The 19,882-nt window shown below is 40.8% G+C and overlaps 2 protein-coding genes across 2 annotated transcripts; one reads left to right on the top strand and one right to left on the bottom strand.

Moving 5' to 3' along the window:
- Nucleotides 1-3,065: 3,065 nt before the first annotated feature.
- Nucleotides 3,066-9,558, bottom strand: LOC147308025 (myeloid-associated differentiation marker homolog). The gene is made up of 2 exons (XM_086272731.1): nt 9,318-9,558; nt 3,066-5,636 (listed from the first exon to the last, which is right to left on the bottom strand). The coding sequence occupies exon 2, from the start codon at nt 5,553-5,555 to the stop codon at nt 4,674-4,676; it is 882 nt and encodes a 293-aa protein (XP_086128857.1). The 5' UTR covers nt 5,556-5,636; nt 9,318-9,558; the 3' UTR covers nt 3,066-4,673.
- A 4,431-nt stretch (nt 9,559-13,989) lies between these two features.
- Nucleotides 13,990-19,250, top strand: pex19 (peroxisomal biogenesis factor 19). The gene is made up of 8 exons (XM_086272730.1): nt 13,990-14,146; nt 15,516-15,604; nt 16,562-16,724; nt 16,821-16,906; nt 16,988-17,158; nt 17,241-17,411; nt 17,499-17,543; nt 17,726-19,250. The coding sequence occupies exons 1-8, from the start codon at nt 14,083-14,085 to the stop codon at nt 17,810-17,812; spliced, it is 876 nt and encodes a 291-aa protein (XP_086128856.1). The 5' UTR covers nt 13,990-14,082; the 3' UTR covers nt 17,813-19,250.
- Nucleotides 19,251-19,882: the final 632 nt, after the last annotated feature.

Genomic DNA, 19,882 nt, shown 5'->3' with positions numbered 1-19,882 from the left:
AGTCCTGAACTGGCTCCAGTCCCAATCCCAGGCTCCAGATATTCAAGAGCTAACTGAAGGGGGCCTGTGGAGATATCCTGCCGACGACATCACTCGGGGATTACTGCTCTCGCAGCTCACCGCTCATCATCGGTCGCGCCGGGGCCCACCTTTTCTCTGGCAGATGGCATCATACTGCCCAGAGCTCCCGAACCACATTTCCCTTGATGATTCATCAGAGCTGCGGAAGGATAGCTTCTGATGTTGCTTCTTTCGGTGGCTTCCAGGACTTGCCTGAAGATTACGTTCGAGCTGTCCACGGGACAGCTGCCAACTCAACACCCACAGCAGAGAATTACTGGCAAGCAGAACTAGAATTCCTCCAGAAGGTACAGGAAGACAGTTTTCCTGAAGATTTTGTTCGGCTGTCATCTCACAAACCGGTAGCTGCCAGCAGTCGCCTACTTGCCTTAGCTCCTTAGTATGACCCAGAGGTTCAACTGATCCGTGGGGGGGGGGGGGGCTTCGCAGATGTGAAACCCTCAGTCAAGACATCTTGCATCCTGTCGTTCTTGACCCTCAGCATTTTATTACAAAGCACATCATCCAGGATTGTGATCGCAGGCTTGTTCACCCAGGCTCCGAGAGGGTCTTTGCTGAGCTCCGGCGCAGGTTCTGGATACTTCGAGGACAAGAGACCATCCGGAAGCACCAGTACAACTGTCCTGAATGCAGGAGGTGGCGCAGTCAGCCGGTCATTCCCAAGATGGTTGACCTTCCCTCATCCAGTTTAAGACTTCATCGCCCAGCCTTCTATTCAACTGGGGTGGACTGCTTTGGTCCATACCTTGTCAAGATGGGGCGGCGTACCGAGAAACGGTGGGGGATCATCTTCAAATGCCTAACCACCCATGCAGTCTACTTTGATCTGCTTGCCAGCATGGACACTGACTCATTCCTGATGGGACTGCGTCGTTTCATCGCGAGACGTGGGAAGCCCTTCGAACTACTGTCGGATCAAGGTACCAACTTCAAAGGTGGTAGCTCTGAACTCCAGGAGACTTTCAACGCCCTCGGCCCAGCTCTGAAGTCACAGTTGGCCAGCCAGCAGATTCATTTTTGTTTCAACCCTCCATAGGCTCCACATTTCGGTGGTTCCTGGGAACGGGAGACTCGTTCCATCAAGTCTGCGCTGCATACCATTCTCGGCTTGCAGCATGTCACTGAGGAAGTCTTTAGGACGATACTCAGCAAGGTAGAGAGCATCATCAACTCTAAGCCGCTAGGTTATGTCTCCTCAGACATAGCAGATGCTGATCCAATCACTCCCAACATGTTGTTGATGGGGCGGCCTGATTCCAGTATGCCACAGGTCGTCTACCCAGAAGCAGAACTCCTGAGTCGTTGTAGGTGGAGGCAGTGTCAAGCCTTGGCGGATCAATTCTGGATCCACTACATCCGGAATTATCTACCTTCACTCCAGATGCGGCATAAATGGCAGCAGGAAAGAGATGAGTTGACTGTTGGCACTATCGTTCTCATTGTGGACCAGCAGCTCCCTCGTGCCATATGGCCAGTTGGTAAGGTCATCCAAGTCATCCCTGGAGCAGATGGCAGGGTTCGGAAAGTTCAGATACAGGTTGGAGACAAGACATACACCCGACCAGTGGCTCGACTCATCAGACTCACAGCTCTTCCACCGGAGTCTACTGCCTGACCTTCCTGAGTGAAGTGCACCTTTGCCCCGCAAAGTTGGGGGCGGCTGTACAAAAGGCCAGCCCATCGGCTGAACCGACGAACAGAGCCACATCTGCCGAGTAAATATATCAGCATACAGCTGTGAGCGGTGAGGCAACCCATCCTCTTCACCAATCAGAAGACACAATTCTACCTCATCATTACGCACACACTTCGACGCAGAGTTCGGTCGGAGCTGCAGGTGGGGAGAGTCAGTAGAGTTTTACTCACCGTGTGGATTTTCGTTCCTTGTGCTGTTAGCAGTGTGCGTCCATGAGACTGTAAGTTTCTGTGTTTATCCTGTTTGTTCTTTGCTGCAGCCATTATCCTCCCTTGTTTAAATCCTTGGCGCACACTTTGTTTACTGAATGTTACTGCCCAAGCAGCCTCTGCCATGCGGTCATTAAGGGACCGTCACTAATTTCTCATGTTGGCTATAGTGTAAAGTGCCTAGTTAGGGTTTATGCAAATAGTAAAATTAGCATTTGTTGATACTCCCTTATTTTGGTTGAACGTTCCACTACCCAGTATTTTTTGTATTGTTGTATTACACATTTAATTCACTCTGTTCACATAATCATGGAAGACTTTTATGTTCTTTCCAACAGAAACCACACCATCACTTCAACACAATGCATATAGCATTTTACAGCCTGTTAAATCCCCTCACTCACATTATGGATGTGTACCTCGGATTCTTGTTAAATAAATGAGTGAACGGCAGATACCTGAGTGGCAGTGGATTTTGTGGATAAGCCATCTGTTCTTATCGGACAACCCTGTTGAGATTGTGGATTCATAGAGTCAGCACCTTATCATCTTCATTATTCATAGTCAGGAGGTCAAGTCCATCCCTCTTAAAGTGACATTCTCCATTACAATGGCGTTTCACCTCAGTTTTAAATAGAAACTCAAGAAACTCAAAGAAGTTCAGTTGCTTTCTTTCCAAGCTCTTTAGACCAACACGCTGTTTTTTTTTGGCTGGAAAGGTGGAGGTATTAACATTAGAGTTGGTTGTGGGACTCACTTTTGGAGCCAGCCCCGTGTTGCCACTGAAGGTATTGATTTTTTTGGGCTCTTGCTTTAAACCCTGGCTGTTTCCATTTGGACAGGTACCTACTTATTTACCAGTTATTTTCCTATGTGTGTGTGTCACACACTTAGTATTAAATATCTATACCAGATTTTGCAGCTTCTAATAGACGTTGGCATTTTTCAGCCTTGACTAAGAAGAGGAGCTACACCAACAGGGTGGCTAAAAATAAGTTTAGAGTTAAATAAAATGTTCAAATTGGATCATATGGGGACTAAACCAAAGCATAAAAACATGAAAGTAACACACAAACATCTGTTAATCATGTGGATTTATTGAAACACTGGAATACATTTTCCTTCAACACTGATGCGGTTTCCACACTTGGAACAGCAAAGTATAAAAAATGTAAAGACTACAATCCTAAGAACATCTAGACTGAGAGAAACCTTTTTATTAGATTTCTATAAGCAGTACAAAACAAATAGATGTAATGAATATAACCTTAGCTGTGAGGGACCAGCATTAGTAGGTTCTTGGATATTTGGAGACACCAGAAATATAAACACACAATGAAAACATTAATACGTGCACTTTGACTATATGTTTTTCTTGTTTCTTTAAATCCATATATGTTCTTACAATAGATTATAGCTCACAGATATGCACATTCCATAACAAGAGCAAAAGCTAGCCTACCAATCATCTTTAACATCATGTAAACCAATTCATCACTTCTTTAAGTGGTTGAATTGTTGGGATATGAACTTAAAGAAATGACTGACTGATGCAACCCTGTCAGCTGCTTTGTGTACTGCAATGAAGTTTAATGATGCCATTTAAAAAAAAAGGCCACAAAAGTCAGTCACATGGCACTGCAATATTTTCTGTAACAGTTAATCTGAAATGTTCACTGATTTTCTTTTTATATATACACTTTTGACATACACTCTGCCAAAAGTATCAAACAAAAACTCAACATTAGCTTTGTTTTTATTTTTCTGTCTTATTTACATGAACACAGCATGTAAATAAGACGTGGCCTTCTTTTGGGAAATCTGTTGGTAGATTACTACTATCCAAAGCATCCCTGCATACATGAAAAATGTATTTTCTGTATAAAAATGGGAACTGATCTACCATTAAAAATTTTGAGTAATATCAGCAGATTCCAGCAATCACATTCAGGTCTCTATATAAAAGATAAGAGTCTATTTGGGTGACTGGAAGCAAATATTTGCCATTTACATGCCCCAATACATGAACAGAAAGTCATATTGTTGTATGTGTAGACACAACCACTAACTTGCTTCCAACTCCTCCCCTCTCTCTCTCTCTCTCTCTCTCTCTCTCTCTCTCTCTCTCTCTCTCACTTTCTCTCTAAGAAATTCAGTCATGCAGTATACTTCACACAAAATTAATTCGGCAAGGTTTCAGGGCTAATTTTTAACGTTTCGGGCCAAAAAGAGCGCAAGATCTGTGTTTTGACCAGCCGAATATGTCAATCTCTACCTATGAAAAGCTTCATTCATGGTTTGAGCACACTCTCTTTTGTTTTTTTGTTTTTTTAAATGCATTTCCATATTTACCACTGCACAGTTAGGGCAGCTTGGGCCATAGGGCATGCTTTTCTCCTTCTGTCTGGTTCTAGCAAAAGTCAAATCATATTATTTTAAGGGCAAATTTAAAACAACAAATTGAGTCACACAGGATTTGTCTCAGCTGTGCTATCATGCTAAAGTTTGTTCTCTAGTCTCCTATCACGGCTTGTCCTCAAGTGATACCATTAAAGTGATCAGAGTGCTAGACTGAGTATGCCACCATTTGCTTGTAGCAATAAAAGAGACAGCAATTCCAAAGCCTTTGTCAAAGTGGGCAAATTAAATTTTATTTGGAGCATACTGCTAGCGTGATTTCCTGTTTTTTAAGCATTGACAAATACTAGACGGGTGGAGTAGATCAGGTCTGCCAGGTAGAGGATGAAGTTGACACCGGTGAGTACAGCCACTGCCATGCGCTTATCCCACAAACACAACCCCGGTTGTGAGCTGCAGTTGTATGGCCTATTTTTATCCCCACCGTGTTTGGGGTCAAAGTTGAAGATAGGCCAGATGATGGTTGCTGACAGGTAGAGGACCACGGCCAGCATGGCGTAGGCTGACAGGAACCGGGGGAATGGGAAAGGCAAGCACCCGGTACACTCGCCTATACAGAGCAGGATGATGGCTGCTGACAGGATGAAGCAGATGCAGTACACGGCCATGCAGTACTTCAGTGCATCGTGACGGTCGTACAACACGGGGTCACTCACAAAGACGAAGATGACGCAGGCCACGAAGGTCTCACAGACTTTCAATAGTCCAGGTCCTGTGGCCATGTAGCCGGCCACCTCACCCGGACGCGCCTTGCTGATGCTCACCTCACTTATGTAAGCAATGGTAGCCAAGCAGGAGAAGACGGTTACCACGATACGGTAGTCGCGGACCGAACTGGAGCCCGATAAACCCTTGAGGAAGTAGAGTGGGAAGATGATAGAGGCGGACAAACAGAGTAGGGCAGCGTAGCAGGCAAAGGTGATAGGGAAGTTCTTCCAGGAAACAGGGGCTTTGGTCTGCAGGCCGAAGAGCTCCACCAGAATCACGAGCAGAGTGCCGGCAAAGCTGAAGGCCCAGCAGAAGATGCACCAGTCTCCGGTGCCGTGCACGAGTTGGGCACCATGCACGGCCACAGAGAATGCCACACAGGAGAAAGCCAGGGCTGCCAGCCGTGTCCACAGCAGAGGGCTGGAGTGGAGGACTATAGCCATAATGAGAGGTGAATTGGGCGATGAGAGAAGCAGAAAAGTTTCCTCTTATTTGTGGGCGTTTCCTCTGTCAAGCAGACAAATCTGTAAGAAGAAAAAGATAATGATTAGTAAGTGGTGTTTTAGAGTCTCATGCAACTTTTTATGGCTCTAGATGAAATATAAGAGACAACTATGCGAGACCAGCAACCTGTGCGCAAACAGGGTTCATCCGACTACATACCAGTTTCTGAGTGGAACAATTCTACCGTTGTATTTTCATGAATGACTTAAACAACAACTCAAATCCTAAAAACCCAATTCGAAACTGCAAATAATGAGTTCACTGTGGTCACAGCCCATTCACATCTGGTCAAATCAGCTGGTGAACACACCATTTTAATTTCTCTGGTAGTTTATGTCTCATACAAGCTCCAGACGTGTTCTCACAACAGAATTAAAGTACCAAGTGCAGCCTCTTCCTTTCAGACATTGCTCAATAGTCATGTCCTCAGAGATGGGTGTTATGCTACAAACTCCCCAGACCCCTGTCTGTCATCGTGTTGCAAATGTGGCCTATTTGTTCCACACCCACTCCCAGTGTCGCAAGTACAGTGCAATTTTGAATTTAAACTATGAATATAGTCTAAGGAAAGCTGAAGTCTTTTTGTCCTCTCCTTTTTTGGGTAGAAAGTTCAGTGTAACATAGCACCAAGCAAAATTATATTGATCCTAATATCTAATATCTTTAAGGTGTTTTAATTAAATTTTATATTTGACTAGAATATTTAATGTAGTTTAAAATATTTTTGTCAGTGGTTAAAAAGTTTATATTTCTAGAAATATTTCTGGAAATGTAAGATTTAGTCCAACAAGTATGTCACTACTTGCCTGTCACTACTTCTTCAGCTGGCTACAGAGCTGCTTTCAGTTAAGTTACACCCACCTGGGGTAAGAGCTGACGTTAGCATTTTACAATGACTAGACAATGAAAAACATTTTTAATGATGAAGAGAATGAATGCACTATTATTTTATTATATATAATCTTACTTTTTTGGGTGACAGTATAAAGTGTGTTTATACTCTTAATTTCTACTTTGAGTCTTCCTCAGATTGGCAAGTGTTCATTTAGTAAATGAAGGTTTGATTTAACCACAGCATCCACATGACCAGAATGCCAAACTTAACGCTTCAACGCAGAAGATTACAAATCCACAGGGGTTGGGGTGTCATACTGTCACAATGGTGGATGCACATGTTAAAGTGGTCAACACTTCAAATAATCAGGTCACCATTTTTAGTGGTAATCCTTTTCAGACGAAAGCTCGAGCTCCAGACAGCTCAGGCTCAGAAGCCCCACCCACTAAATGTTCAAACCTTCTGTTTGCAAGGGAAGAGAGTGGCTCTATGGTAGAAGTCAAACAGCTTTTCTGTTAATTTTACAAAGCTACAGAGCTGGAAATCAGCTAGGCACACTTTAAAATGTCAGAAAACAAAATTGCCATGACAGAGCTGAATGCAACGTTTTCACTCAAAAAGTACTTAACTTGATACAAATTGATACAAAACACAGCATCGCTGTTTTTGCCTTATATCTTTTGGTACACTTATCCCTCATCCTTCTTACCGTTTGCTCAATTTTATTGCTCAGCCTTCCACCCAAAATAATTAGTACTAGTGTTATCTCCAGACTTCATACCAAAAATTACTTACAAAATGCTTTTAGCGATCTGTATGCAAGTATTTTCCAGATAATATAATTTACCTCAAACTGCAACTGGTTGGGCAGCTGCACTGCACTGCAAGGTTGACAAGATTAGTCAACTTACAGAAGAGTTCATATCCTGTCATTGTGCTTGCTAATGCTTTTAGGAAAATTCTATATAGCAGCTGATCTACAGTGGTGTTTTGGGGGGTTGGATTTGTTTCCTTGTTTTTTTTTTCCACAGCTAACATTTCACAGCTCAGATTCACTCTGGCAACACTGGCTGCCTTTCCTCCCTTTCCTCCCTTCCCCTCATGACACCTATTGCCTGCTTGGCTCCACAAGTGCTCCTCTCCTTACACAGCTTACACAGAGAGACAGTTATAAACATGGAGAAAAGGCCTGTTTACATTAGTCCTATTAAACATCTATGACACAGTCATGGACGAGGAGGTGAAAATCTAAACTGGTGGTGAGGTATCAAGACAAAGAAGTGGACAAAAAGAGAGAAATGGAAAAAAAAGACCATGCAAACTGATTCAGGGTGACTCACTTCACCCTAGGAGGAGGGGAACACGGGGGAAGCCCTGTGCCTTGGCCACAGAAGGACACATAGTTTAAACACAGTGATGGAGTGGAATAGCTGAAGGCTGAGTCACTACAAGGCCCCTTGCTTTCACCACTCCTCGTTTCTCTTTCTACCTCCTCCCCTATTTCTTATAAAAATTTTCCAAGTTACTCATGGGTTCCAGATGTGCTGCAGTCTGGCTGCTGCTGAACAACTGGTAACTTTGTCATGTTTGCCAAGTTTTGTCTTTTCTTCTCTTTTTCTTTCCTTGCTTTCCTCCTCGTGGTCTCATTTGGTGGCTGGCTACTCCCTCTCTTTTCCATCAGTTGTCCTCTTTCTCCCCCCCTGTTCAAAAGTCCCAACCCAGCCTGAGAGTCAGGGTACCGATTATGCTTTGTGTAAACCACTCAAAATAAATGAATATGGAGGGTCGTAATGGAAAAATCAGTCCCGCTACTCCTACTGCCATTGCTTTGCTACTTGTGGAATTGAATCAGGAAAGAATAAAGGAGAGAAAAATAGTCATGATAGAGAAAAAAGCGTGGAAAAAGTGTCGTCGCACAGCACAGCATGGAAATCACAAGGGGTGGGGGGCTTCCTTAATTGCAAGAGATGCTGAAAATAGAAAATAGATTATATCAGGATGTGACAGCATCATGCTCCTCTGCACAGTCGTTTTACACATGTCACACGCACACACAAATGTTAAGATGTACTATCATGTCAAGATGTTCAGGAAACGAATGTTTCAGTGTCCCAGCAGAGAGGTCATGTGGTGTCCTTGTTTTGTTGCCATGACACAACATTAGTTACTCAATTTCACCTATAATCCACTTACAGAGATGGAGGCACAAGATGAACACTGTTGGCCAACAATTTCAGTATGTGCAAGTCAGAGCATGATGTCAGTGTATTCAAAACTGAGTACTGCGTTTTGAAAGGTTGATAGGATTTTTTCAGCAAATGCCTAAGTAGTCGAGGCACAAAATCCTTCTGGTAAAAGGTACAGTGAGGATCACATTTTGCTTCTCTTCTCTTCACTCAACAAAAGCCACATCTCTTAATTAAAATTAAAGGAAAAACTTTAAAAAGAAGAAGAAGAAATATTTAGGCATATCAGGGAATAGGTAAAAGGAGAATGTAACCCCTTTGTAAAGTAAAACATGTAAGTTTGACAGCTCTGTTTTAGTCTCATGCAGTTCATTCATTGACAGTAAAGTGGGAGTGCCACTTGCCACACCCTGCTCCAACCACAGAAACACACCACACTGCAGTCTTTTATATAGTCTCAAAAACATATAACAAACATTTTCTTTTGAAAAATCGAACTACGCGATAATATTTAGTAAAACATCTGGATATTTAAAGTTACTCCTCGTGGTGGAAAATTCTAATTCGTCGAAAGCCTGTAGATTTTCAAAATAAAAGTGTAGACTAAGTAATCAATTCTTCTCAGTAAAGTCTACCACTGTGTGCTGTGAACTTTCCTGTACACTTCTCAAAACGCCTACCTTGATCGCAAAAACACCACAGCGGGAAGTTTCCTTTCTGCTTTTCGTTGCTGCTGCTGCTGCTGCTGCTCTCAGCTCCTGAGAACATGCAAGTGGTAGGAGAGCCGACGATTGCAGGTCCTCAGCCCCCTGGCTGGATCTTCTAGTAGCTCAGACGAGCTGCTCCCCGCCCAAAAAACCAAATTAGGCGTCAAATGTCTGCACCGTTATTCTCGTCTGACTTAAATCATCCTCCTTCTCCTCCTCCTCATCTCCCTCCTCCATGCTACCCAGGCTACTGCTCTGTTACTCTGAGCCCTCGTATCTAATCTTCCTAATTAGTTTAATACTATTTATTGGTGCAAAACTAATGAAAAGCAGGGAATCAAAATAATGAAAAGCTTCTGTGAGTGACTGCAGCTTTCTATGTGAAGTCTGTTAGCATGATATGCTTGTTGGAAATGCAGAGCTACCTGAAAGTTCACTTTTGATTGTGCCAGAATCCTTCTAGAAGCACGACTTGCCACCCATCGTGATATTTAACTATTTTGAACACTGACCTAAATTAATTTCAGTATCACTCAAATACATCTTGGACTGAAGTTTAAGGGAGATTTCACGAACGGCAAAGATGGTGGCAGAACCCAAGAAGCTGATAAGAGAAAATGGCTGGGAAATTAGCAATACCTTGCTATAAGCTATGGAAGCTTGTTTCCAAATCTGATTTGTATGTGCGTGTGTTTGTGTATATGTGTGAGAGAGACTGATTCATTTATTTACTTATTTTTGCCATCTGTAAGTCAGAGTTTCAGGTTATTAATCTCAAAATCTCGATTTAACATCACTTGTTTCCACTTACTTTGAAATTGCATTGCAGCATTTTGAGTTAGGACAGCTCAGATCAACCATAATCCCAGTAGCAGTAAATAAAAATAAACAACTAAAATATAATAAAATAATAATTTAAAAAAAAGATTTGATTAAAAAAAATTTTTTTTTTCCTTTCTCCTTCTAATCAGGTATTTATTCACACGTGGTCATAACTACATAAGTATTACTGAATAATTGTAGTACTGTTAATCATAATGTCACTGGACAAAAGCTTAGGGCTGGTGATAGAATATAGTTCTATATTCTATTTTTATTTTACTTGCAAATCTTGTAGGCTGCTGTTTATTTTAAAGCTGTAGTTAATTATTATATTGCATATTTTACTACCAATCAGAAATATATAGCTCAGTAAGTAAAATAATCTCCAGCAGCAAAGTAAAAGTGACGTACAGGTTAATGAATCAATAATTATCATCTAACAACGTGATGTTGATAATAATGGTATCCTAAAACCTTTGTGTTACTTAAGCGGGGATTATATAAGTATGTGTTTCGCTCCTTGGAAAATTAGTTGATTAATGAAAACTAATGTTTAAACACTGAAAATCATCCACCTACTTTCTACACTGTATTTATTTGTGATTAAATATTCAGATTTCCCCACAACGTACCATCCTGGACACACCCCTGAGTTGCCTGATATCTGATTAGAAAATTAGACGTTAACGTTTTAGAAAGCCCCACGTGAACAATCAATGTTGTCATCTCCATCAGCGTTACTATCGCTACGGGCCGGATGTGCTAAACATTTGTCAGCGCTTCCCTCTGAATCTTTACACTCGGAGTATATTTTTTCATGCTGTTGCTTAGCAACGACACCCCGACAACCATATTTATTTGTATGGACTGTAAAACTGAGACGTTTCCTGAAAATAGAAAAAGGAAACCCCCGACCTCTGGTATCACATAGGCATTTATACAAGACTGATTTGACTTATTTAAATCGTTCACATTTCAACAATTAAGGCCTGTGGGGCTACACTGTAAAATCTAATTAATTCCCAGAACTCAAAAAAATTGAGGAAACTCGTTGCCTCAAAAAAACTAAGTAAAGCTTACTTAAGATGACTGTTAGGACAACTTATACATTGCAAGTCTGCAGTATTAAGAATAACTTGATATTTCTGACTGTACAATTTTAATTGTTTACCTACTGACAAACATTTCAAGTTCAACTAAATGAAAAAACAATTTGTGGTAACCTGAATATGATTAAAAATAATTAACAACACTTTTTGTAATGATGTTAAAAATCAGCCCAACTTTTATTTTCAAACACAACAAAGTATAACAGCCAACATACTGGACACTGTTCTGCTGAACAACAAACAATTATATTGCCATCACTGTTATAATCTTACAATGAAACACATTCTCAGATCTAATTATTCTGAAAATAAGTTTAGGCCTACCTCAAGTTTGTTTTGTACTTACTTATATAATCAAAATAAAATATTTGTTGTTCTGTCACAAGTGCAATCTCTAATTTAAACAACACATTTGTTTTTCATTCCAACACAGGAGCTGGAATGTTGTAATGTTTTAAGGATGGCTTGTTTCCAGTCCAGGCATTACTGCCTGAATGACTATCATGGATCGAGGTGATCCAAATGTAGGTGCAGAAGAAAGTCTTTAACTTCCCTTAAGTACAGTGGCAGTGGATGTGCGTTGGAGATGCAATGAGCTTGAACCTGCAGGCGACCATCTTCACTGACCACACCATCTGTGACGGAGGACTCATCTCTCCTGGTGTCCTGCAAGCAAACAATCATATTGGAACAAAAACAAAACAAACATGAACATGAACTTAATTGCTTTCTTAAAACATTTTTTTCTGCATTTGGTATAAAACAGACTCCAATTTACACAATCTCAGGCTCCCTCCCCAGCGGAGAGGTGACATTCAATGTCCCAATTGTCAGTCTGGATAGCCCTGACCCCCACCCAACATACAATAATGTCATGAAAGCATCATTTTAAAAAGGGCTATGCAAACATGGCCAATAACTTTCATTCTAATGATGTGCAAAATGATTTGGGAACAAAACAAATTTTGCTGTTAGAAAACTTGCAGACTTCACTATATACAGTGTAGACCCTCTAAACTAAGTTTGGGGGATGTGATCTTTCAAGAAATGCAGACCAAACTGTTGTTTGTTTACTTACACAGCATGTCTTGTAGAATTAACTGGAGTCACCAGCAACAGCATCGTGCAGCCATATCTCAAGTCTAATAACAGAAGACAGGAAAAGATCAGTAAAGAAACAACTTCCCCAAACCACAGGACAAATAAAACAATAAGTAAAACAGGCTGATCTAAAGTATGATTAAAGTTCAGCATGATTAATATAAATGTCACTGACAGTTGCTAATATATTGGAAAACCAAAATACTTACTGATGTCTTTCTGTCCAACAACAGGAGTGCTGGTCCCGAGCCTCAAAGACAGTAAGATGCAAGCAGAGGGAGAAAAAACAGAACATTTTTCAGAAACTGATTTGATCCTTAATGGCTGTGCAATTATTGTAACATAGAGTTTGCTTATGTTGTTAAATAAAGGCTAGATTTGACATTAATAGATGTCACAGATGTTCAAAAGCTGCCACAAAGCATGACAAAAAATGGACGTCTCCAAAAACTTCGGAGCATTTTTGCAAATATGTGATGTCTTGATAAATCTTTCTGTCTGGCAGCTCCATCTTCAACACCCTTTGTCAAATGTATGCATATCAGTATATCTACTATCCATCTTCTTTGCATGATCCAGCCATTTCAGCCTTTCCTTACTAACTTTGTCTCCAAGCCATTCAACCTGAGCTGCCCCTCTGATGTAACCATTTCCAGTGATGGCGCCATGATCTCTAAGATGTCATCATAGCAGGTCATCTTGTAAGCCTTAAAATTGTATTTCACTCTGGCTGCTGGCCTTCTATCATACATCACCCCTGATACTTGGCTGCACCCACTCCTCTCTGCCTGCACTCTCTTCTTCACCTCTCGTGTGCACCATCCATTACTTTGGATGGTTTACGCAACGTATTTAAAATCAACTACCTTTACTATCACCGCTTCTTGCAGCTTCACTCTTACACCTGTCTCCCTCTCATTCAAACACATGTAATCTATCTTGCCTTTTACGTATTTTCATTCTTCTTCTTTCCATTGCAAACCTCCATCTCTCCAGGCTCTCTTCCACCTGCTGCCTGCTCTCAATATAGATCACAATATGAGCCACCAACGTCGACGTCCACAGAGACTCCAGGCTGACCTCATCTGCCAACCTGTCCACCTTGAACCCATCTATCAATTAAACTGCATACATCACCACTGTCTCACTGTCCTCACACGTGTCCCGCACCGCCCTCACACTTCTCTGCCACTCCTGACTTCATTCTATCACACACTTTGGCTAGATTCACAGTCCAAGTCCTTCTAATCTTCTCTATACTTCTCTATCAGAACTCTCAAATAAAACAACTGTAGTTTAATATGTGCGAGTTTTAAACTGACTAAATGTACAGATCAGTGTGGTTTCTTATCAATGAGTATACATTTACAGATACAGAATTTGTCCATTGTAAGATCAATGGACAAATAAGATCAATGAGGTGAAGATGGGATAATGACAAAAAGGAGGGGAACACAATTAAATAGAAAACATTTAAAAACTCACATAAATTCTAATACAAACACAAATAAAATACAGGAAGTATCATGTAAACATTTGTGCTTTTGTGTGCGTGTTTTCCAGAACACTAAACAACACTTTGCTCCAGAGTAAACTATTTAACCGGCCACGAGGCGGCGCTCACTCGGAGGAGTGACGTAGAGGTGTTTGCGACATTTTTACAGCAGAAGCGGCAGTTTCCGCGCTGGGTTGGTGAAGGCAACATCATGGCGTCAGGACCAGGAGGGTCGTCCGATGGGCACGATGCAGAGCTGGAAGAATTATTGGACAGTAAGAGTCGGCATTAATATTTTATCAGTGTGTGTATTTCTGAACACAGCAGTGGGGTTTTCGTGCAGCTTCGTGGTGTCGCTGTGTCCTTTTTTTGTTGTTGTTGTGCTTTCATCGTGTCAGGGCTTAGCTCAACGTCAGGTGCTCCTGCCGGGGTCTGCAGGAGTAATGTCCAAGAAGAAACGTCAGCACGAATCGCTTAATGTCTCTGCTGTCAGATAACTTTATCCGGGTTCAGTTTGTGCCCTTCATCGTGTATCTGCACAGAACACGGAGTCAGTTTCCTTAACTACATATTTTGTTCAAGGCAAATTTTCAAAACAACCCAGCTTAGGATTTAAACAGTTTTATTTTTCCAAATATGTATAAAGGCTAAATCATCTACAGTTTTACTTTCTCAACAGTAGGTTTTCAATATAAAAGACATTCATAACAATAATAAAACAATCAGAAAAGGGCTAAAAATCTTCAAACCGCTTTATATGTTTTTCCTTCAGTTTAAAGTCATCATTTGTCTTATATAAGACAACATATTATTGTGTTATGTACACCAAATTCTGACCCTTCCATCCAAATGTTCCAGCAGAAATCAAGACTCAAAAGACCAGTCAAACCTTTTCTAATCTTCTAATGTTCAAATTAGTTCTTCGTTGGCAGGAATTTCACCTGGCGTTGTCTTATGCCCCTATAGCCCATGTACTTCAAAGTTTGATGTATTTTGCATATTTTGTATGTTGACTGGTTGCATTGAGTGGTTATTTAAGTTAATGTTGCCTTCCTGTCAGCTCGAAGCTTCCTGGCTATTCTCTGACCTCTGACATCAACATGACATTTTCACCCAGAGAACTGCTGCTCACTGGATCTTTTCTCTTTTCACACCATTCTCTGTAAACCCCAGTGATGGTTGTGTGGGAACAGCCCAGTAAATCAGCAGTTTCAGAACAACCATTCCATATTCTAAGTTATTTAAATAACCTGTCTTTGCCACTCTTATGCTCAGTTTAAACTTTAGCAGGTTGTTGTTTTCCTAATTAAAGGCCAGAATTGGTGTTTGAAGAATGAAGTGATTGTTGATTAATTGGTTAGTTTAAAAAAAAAAAAAAAAGTCACCGCTTTCGTGTTTTAAAATGTGAATATATTATGTTTTTGCTCATTTCTTTGATAATGAATTTTTTTTAAATTTTGAACACAGAATGAGTTGATTAAAAACAAGAATGACTATTTTAAAGTTCAGAAAAATTGCTGCAGCATTATATGTTATCCAGTTATCCCATAGCAATAGAATAACTGGATAATTATTTGTCAGTGAGTATGAAACCATTAAAAGCATTTTGAGTGAATTGGTTCTAATATCATCGCTTTCTTTCAGGTGCGTTGGATGATTTTGACAAGGCGCCCGCCCCTCCAGCCCCCGACCCTGCAGCCGCTTCGTCCTCAGCCAGCAGTGGTGCACAAAAGGTGCTTGCGAAATAATTTAGAATAGAATATAATATTTAGAATGGAATGGAAGGCCAGCAGCAGCTTCCGGTTCAAATTATTCTGCCTCAGGACACAGAGGAAGTGCTGCCGCTGCTGGGCCTTCTTTACCGGGGCGATGGTGTTGTGGGTCCAGGTGAGATCAGCTGAGATGTGGGTGCCCAGAAACCGGAAGGTGGAGACAGATTCCACTCGTTCTCCATTTCTAATGAGAGGGGAATGGACCTGTCTGTGCCTCCTGAAGTCCATTATGAGTTCTTTTGATTTAAGGACGTTCAGCTTCAGGTTATTTTCTAAGCACCAGAGGGACAAGTTCTCTACATCCGTCCTGTACGCTGTCTCATCTCCATCAGAGTTGAGTCCAACCATGGTGGTGTCACGGTGGCAAATTTTTAAATAAAAGTTTGGCTTATAGTGAATACCAATACATTTTCTTTTTTTTTAAATTTATTACCCCTAATGTTAGGGAATCTAGGACATGTTGATTTTAAGAAATAACTGACACAATTTGAAGTCTTTTCAGTCCTTCATCACTTTTTTAACATTTCACCACCAAAAAACTGAAGTCACACAACAGATAAACATCGCAACTTTCTTATTTCCTGATATCAGTAAATATCAGTATTTGCAGATGGCAATATTTGACTGATAAAGCAGTGCTTTTGTCTTTTTCTGTTAATTTTCTATCCAAAACTGCAACTAGAAAGTGTCAGTGTTATTTTAGTTTTGAGCTTTCAAATGTTGGTTCTTTTACTATTAGGAAGCAAGACTGCTGCAGGTTTATGTCAAGTTTAAAACATTGTAAGCTAGAGTCGGGTCTAGAATAAAAAAACAAAACTGTTTCAATTCAGATGCACTGAAAAGAAGAACATCTTCCTCTGTTTTTCCTTATTTCTATATAAGGGATTTTGTTTGTTTTCTCTTCTTTGCCTGTCTCAGCCCCCTTTGCTAGAGGACTGTAAGCTCTTCGAGACTCTCTTTGAAGGGGACATGGCTGCCCAAGCTAAGGAGGAGTGGGAGAAGGCCATGACGGAGCTGGCTCAGGAGGAGCCGGAGCTTCTCCAACACTTTCAAAAGCTATCAGAGGCTGCGGGAAAAGTTGGTAAGATATAGGCTTGTGTTGACTATAGTTTACTTCTAGTCTTCTGCCTATTTTGGCTTGTTAGTTTACACAAAATACTCTGTTTATTCTGAGCAGGTACTGACACTGCCTCCCAACAAGAATTCACTTGCTGTCTAAAAGAAACCCTTCAGGGGCTGGCCAAAAATGCAGACAACCTGAAGGTGGGTCAAGCTGAAATTGAGCAAATATAATGAAGGTTTTGCAAATGAGAGCAACTTCATAGTCTGATTGTTTTTTTGCAGTCTTCGGGACTAGCTGGAGATGATCTTGTCAAAGCACTAGAAGGCCTAGGGTTGGAGGAGGGTGAAGGAGGTGGTGATGATGGAAACATCCTGCCCATCATGCAGTCTATCATGCAGAATCTTCTCTCTAAGGAGGTTCTTTATCCATCTCTGAAGGAAATCACTACTAAGGTGTGCCTTTGGTTTTATAGCAGACATTATATTCTGCAGTGTCCCATTCAGTATTTGTATTAACTCTACTTCATTCTTGCAGTACCCAGAGTGGCTGGAAACCAACAAACCGAGCCTTAGTCCAGAGGATTACCAGCGCTATGAGCAGCAGGCCAAAATCATGGGAGACATCTGTAAGCTCTTTGAGAGAGAGGGAGAGGGTGCAGCAGATAAAGAGAGCACATTTGAGAGGATCATGGACCTGATGCAAAAGGTGATGCAGCACTATCTCTTATCTCATAAAAAAGCAGTTTATGTGTAGAGTGAAACTGGTAACTCATCCTGTTTCTTTTACCAACAGCTGCAAGACCTTGGACAACCACCTAAAGAGCTAGCAGGTGATGCGGTAAGTAAAAACACCATTGTGTGTTTGACCTCACTAAGATTTCAGGGAAAGAAAATGTGCTGTCATTTGATTGTCCCTTTCATAACAGAACTGCGGTTGATGTTTTAATCTGAATTTTATGTGATTTGAAATGAGCACAAATATTTATAGGCTTCTTCCTCTTTTTTTTTCTTCCTCTCCAGCCTCCTGGCTTTAACTTTGACATGGACTCTCTCAATCTTCCTGGGGGCCCCGGGGCCGGGTCAGCCGAGCAGTGCTCCATCATGTGATGAGGGGAGTGGTGGTGTCCATCTGAAGCACTTGAGCCGAAGGGTCGCTGTGTGTGTCAGCAGCGGGGGAGAGGGACAGAATGAGAAGCAAATGTCAGGCAGGAGTGTGACTAATCCGTCATCACTGCTCTCCCCCCTAAAGAGTAAAGTGTGTGGAAACAGAAGCAACATAAGGAATCACAAACAACAAACACACATTCTTCTCCATAAAAATCACAGAAGGTACAACTAAGAACATTTGGACATCTTTTCATTAGCAGCTGCCACAATTCCTTCACTCTTTAATTTTAGCAGAGTTTCTGTAAGAAGAAAATACCACTGGCCTTCTCAGTGTTGTTTTTACATACTGTTCAACCTTATGGTAATTTACATCAAAGCACTTCACGGGTATAAACGGTGCCTTTTCAAAGTGACTTTAAGTTGTTGTTTTTAGGTTTCATTAGAACGTGAAATTTCATCTATTATTCAGCTACGATCGGCTTTAAAATGGTGTGAATTTGCAATAACATCCCTAGTTGGCACCAAGTGATTGTTTTCTAACATTTCACTTAAGATAAAAGCTTTAATTTAGAAAGTTTATGGTTAACATGCTAGAAAACTATGAAAAATGTGTACATTTGTTAGTTATTTAAAAGACTAAAACAACTAAAGAGGAGTGGAGCTCTCATAAGAGATTTCCTTTACCTCTTAAAACTAAGCCAGCTAATTTAATAAGACCATTCGCTATTCCTCATTCCAAAATATTGATTTGAAGTGATTGATGATTCCTGGATGCCTTTGCTGTGGTTGAAGTGATCATTATAGTGTAGAGTTACTGTGCAAAGTGCTTCCCTGTGATTCCCAGTGTTTTCAATGTGCAAAATGGTGTTTTCCTTTGGTATGGGGTCCCCGCTGGGGAACAATAATCACCTGAGGGCATGAAAATAAACCCTATAAAAGTGCGTCATGTTTGTTCCAGAGAAGGCGACAGACAGTGTAGTAAACATCACATTGTGTTACATAAAAGGGAGAGAGAAAGAGGTGACTAAATCATGGAGATGCGCTATTGGGTAAGACATCAACAACCTGATGTTGGCACTTTCTGGCAGTGGCTGTCGGGTTTGTGTAGCGGACAACAGTTGACTTCTGTAACTGTAGAGAGAGATCTAGATATCACACGAGCACCAGCCCATCAGTGACTGTATAATAAAGGGTTCTGTGAAAGGAATCAGTCAGCCATGTGCTGAGAAGAGATGCGATTTACATCAGCTGAGGGGAGTTCTGCTGCAGAGGTTCACAGAGACCTGTGGTTTCATCCCAGTGTGGGATGGGACTCAACTCTCAGGGCCGATGCAAATGTTTCCCACAGCACCGTTAAAAATAATAAAAAGAATGATGATAATAAAACCTTTTTGACACTATTCTTCTGTAAATATATAAAATAAAACTAATGATATACTGCAATTGTTCCCGGTGTGATTTTTGTCATTTCTTTCATACTGCTTATGGAACATGAGTAGAAATATTGTGTCATAATCAACTGCATTCAGAGACAAGTTTTACTGTAAGCTTACTGCACTTCAGTTCGTGTATGCGGTAGTCATGATCCTAAAGTTGTGGTCCTTTTATAAAATATGCTGCATTACTGGAGAAAATCTGCAGTAAATGAAGTAAAAGGATTTTTCAAATTTAAATCCTCAAGTAATAAATAATTAATAAATAATAAATTCATATACACTCATTTTGAACATGTCACTGTAATTTGGGGCTTTTAATGGCTTCTTTCACAATGTCTTTAACATGACAAAAGTAGTATCATAGTATCATATTCTGGGGCTTTTTGCTGCTAATGGTATGAGTACACTGGACAAAGTGGATGGAAAAATGAAGAAAGAGAATTACTTCTAAATTCTTTAATGTTACCTCAAATCAACAGCTACACATTTGAAACTTGAAACATGGTTGGATCTTCCAACAGGACAGTGGAATGGCCTTCTCAAAGCCCTGACCTCAAAATCTGTAGACTATGATTATGAAACCAGTCACTATAAATGAATTCTACCAAGTCTGACAATAAGAGTTGTCAAATAT

Source organism: Aulonocara sp. 'chitande type north' Nkhata Bay, linkage group LG18 (assembly GCF_057382095.1).
Source record: "Aulonocara sp. 'chitande type north' Nkhata Bay isolate Kocher_YH1m ecotype deep benthic linkage group LG18, A_spYH_male_GT1.1, whole genome shotgun sequence".
NCBI lineage: Eukaryota > Metazoa > Chordata > Actinopteri > Cichliformes > Cichlidae > Aulonocara > Aulonocara sp. 'chitande type north' Nkhata Bay.
The sequence above is the reverse complement of the archived record's forward strand: the minus strand, read 5'-3'. Positions and strand labels throughout refer to the sequence as shown.

Excerpts from the sequence above, each read along its gene's own strand:
- pex19 (XM_086272730.1), top strand. The coding sequence starts at position 14,083 with ATGGCGTCAGGACCAGGAGGGTCGTCCGATGGGCACGATGCAGAGCTG. Across the intron at positions 16,907-16,987 it reads AAAATGCAGACAACCTGAAG|TCTTCGGGACTAGCTGGAGA; the intron begins GTGGGTCAAGCT and ends GTTTTTTTGCAG. Across the intron at positions 17,159-17,240 it reads TGAAGGAAATCACTACTAAG|TACCCAGAGTGGCTGGAAAC; the intron begins GTGTGCCTTTGG and ends TCATTCTTGCAG.
- LOC147308025 (XM_086272731.1), bottom strand. The coding sequence starts at position 5,555 with ATGGCTATAGTCCTCCACTCCAGCCCTCTGCTGTGGACACGGCTGGCA.